Genomic DNA, 2366 nt, shown 5'->3' on the forward strand with positions numbered 1-2366 from the left:
GGGGGATATTGCATCCAGGCAGCGCCAGAGCCACCCCCTCACCCCCAAAAAAACACCATCGAGCCTCGTGGGACCCCAAAAAAAAAAGCTTTATTTTCCACCCACCGGCCCCAGGGTGTTGCAGGGTTGGGGGACACACACACAAAGGGGGGAATTTTGGGGTGTGTGGGGGTCACACCAGCTTCTTGGCCTCGAAGAAGCTCTTGAGGTGCCTCATCTGCCAGATGCCCGTGAGGATGAGGATGATGGTCTGGGCGATGGACCACCAGAGGACCCGCTGGTTGGTGCTCTCGCTGGTCATGCGGAACCGCTCCTCCCGGTACTGCCCAAAAAAATAGGAATTAGGGGGGATTAAATAAAAAAATGAAGGTTGAGGGGGGGGAAAAAGGGAAAGGGGGGGTCTCTTCTGCTCACCCGTTGGTAGTTTTGCTCTTTTTGGATCTGCTCCACCTGGTCGAGGAGCTGGCGGGCGCGGAGCTGCAGCTCCGTCAGCTTGTCCTTGGCGGCAATTTCGGGGTAGTTGTTGGTGTGTTCCCCCACCTGGATGTCCAGGTGGACCCGCTGCGGGGGGGGGAGGAGACATTATCAGACTCTCGTTGTTGTCCTCACCCCTTTTTTTGGGGTGCCTTTCCCCCTCCCAGTCCTGAAGGTTGAGGGGGGGGAAAAAGGGAAAGGGGGGGTCTCTTCTGCTCACCCGTTGGTAGTTTTGCTCTTTTTGGATCTGCTCCACCTGGTCGAGGAGCTGGCGGGCGCGGAGCTGCAGCTCCGTCAGCTTGTCCTTGGCGGCGATTTCGGGGTAGTTGTTGGTGTGTTCCCCCACCTGGATGTCCAGGTGGACCCGCTGCGAGGGGGGGAGGAGACATTATCAGACTCTCGTTGTTGTCCTCACCCCTTTTTTTGGGGTGCCTTTCCCCCTCCCAGTCCTTACCAGTTTGCCGCCGGCGAAGAGGGCCATGCGTGTGGAGTTGGAGTGGAGGCAGATCTGGTGCTCGCCCGGCGTGTGGGAGGTGAAGGTGAAGCGCCCCTCCGAGCCGTATTGCCGGGACAGCACCACCTGGGTCACCATATTGTCACCTTCCCCGCGGGGGGGACACTGGGACACCCCCCACCCAGGTGGAAGGGCACCCCGTGGTCCTCAGGGACACCCCACCCAGGTTGGTGGGTGCTCCAGGATCCCCAGGGACACCACGTTGAGGTTGGTGGGGGACACCACGCACCCCAGGGACCCACCACCCAGGATGGTGGGCACCCCATGGTCCTCAGGGACCCGCCACCCAGGCTGGCAAGCACCCCATGGACCCCCCACCGAGGATGGTGGGGATCCCATGCACCCCAGTGACCCCCCATGGTCCTCAGGGACTCCACACCCCAGCTAGTGGGGCCCCCATGCACCCCAGGGACCCCCCACCCAGGTTGGTGGGTGCTCCGTGATCCCCAGGGACACCATGCTCAGGTTGGTGTGGGACCCCACACACCCCAGGGACCCCCCACCCAGGATGGTGGGCACCCCATGGTCCTCAGGGACCCCACGGCCCAGCTAGTGGGGACCCCACGCACCCCAGGGACCCCCCACCCAGGCTGGTGGGTGCTCCGTGGTCCCCAGGGACACCATGCTCAGGTTGGTGGAGGACACCGTGCACCCCAGGGACCCCCCACCCAGGATGGTGGGCACCCCAGGGACCCCCTGTCCTGGCTGGTGGAGCACCCTGTGGTCCCCAGGGACCCCACGCTCAGGTTGGTGTGGGACCCACCAGGATGGTGGGTGCTCCATGGTCCTCAGGGACCCCCCACCCAGGCTGGCAAGCACCCCATGGTCCTCAGAGACCCCCCCATCCAGGTTGTTGGGTGCTCCAGGATCCCCAGGGACCCCACCCCCAGGCTGGTGGGGACCCCAGGGATCCCAGGGACCCCCCACCCAGGATGGTGGGCACCCCATGCACCCCAGGGACCCCCCACCCAGGCTGGCAAGCACCCCATGCGCCCCCTGTCCTGGCTGGTGGGGCACCCCGTGGTCCTCAGGGACCCCCCACCCAGGCTGGTGGGCACCCCATGCACCCCAGGGACCCCCCACCCAGGATGGTGGGCACCCCATGGTCCTCAGAGACCCCCCCATCCAGGATGGTGGGTGCTCTGGGATCCCCAGGGACCCCATGCTCAGGCTGGTGGGGACCTCAGGGACCTCCCACCCAGGCTGTGGACACCCCATGCACCCCCCACCCCAGCTGGCAGGCACCCCAGGGACCCCCTGACTTCATGGGCAAGCACCCTGTGCTCCCCAGGGACCCCTCACCCAGACTTGTGGGCACCCCATGCACCCCAGGGACCCCTCACTCCAGCTGTGGGGCACCTCAGGGACCCCCACCCCA

The 2366-nt window shown here is 65.2% G+C and overlaps 2 protein-coding genes across 2 annotated transcripts in view; one reads left to right on the top strand and one right to left on the bottom strand.

Annotated features, from left to right (window-relative positions):
• Positions 1 to 70: 70 nt before the first annotated feature.
• On the bottom strand, positions 71 to 1879 carry LOC106900073 (transmembrane emp24 domain-containing protein 4). The gene is made up of 3 exons (XM_014962042.1): positions 929 to 1879; positions 695 to 841; positions 71 to 322 (listed from the first exon to the last, which is right to left on the bottom strand). Exons 1-3 carry the CDS (start codon positions 1064 to 1066, stop codon positions 173 to 175), a joined length of 435 nt encoding a protein of 144 aa, XP_014817528.1. The 5' UTR covers positions 1067 to 1879; the 3' UTR covers positions 71 to 172.
• LOC106900072 (interleukin-1 family member 10-like) overlaps positions 1611 to 2366 on the top strand; it is an 8977-nt gene continuing 8221 nt past the window's right edge. The window contains 1 exon segment of the mRNA XM_014962041.1: positions 1611 to 1664. Coding sequence (XP_014817527.1) covers positions 1611 to 1664 — 54 coding nt within the window.

The sequence above is a fragment of the Calidris pugnax genome, unplaced genomic scaffold (assembly GCF_001431845.1).
Source record: "Calidris pugnax isolate Ruff unplaced genomic scaffold, ASM143184v1 scaffold1228, whole genome shotgun sequence".
In the NCBI taxonomy this organism is placed as follows: Eukaryota; Metazoa; Chordata; class Aves; order Charadriiformes; family Scolopacidae; genus Calidris; species Calidris pugnax.

Excerpts from the sequence above, each read along its gene's own strand:
- LOC106900073 (XM_014962042.1), bottom strand. The coding sequence starts at position 1,066 with ATGGTGACCCAGGTGGTGCTGTCCCGGCAATACGGCTCGGAGGGGCGC. Across the intron at positions 842-928 it reads TCTTCGCCGGCGGCAAACTG|CGGGTCCACCTGGACATCCA; the intron begins GTAAGGACTGGG and ends CCCCCCTCGCAG. Across the intron at positions 323-694 it reads AAGAGCAAAACTACCAACGG|TACCGGGAGGAGCGGTTCCG; the intron begins GTGAGCAGAAGA and ends TTTTTTGGGCAG.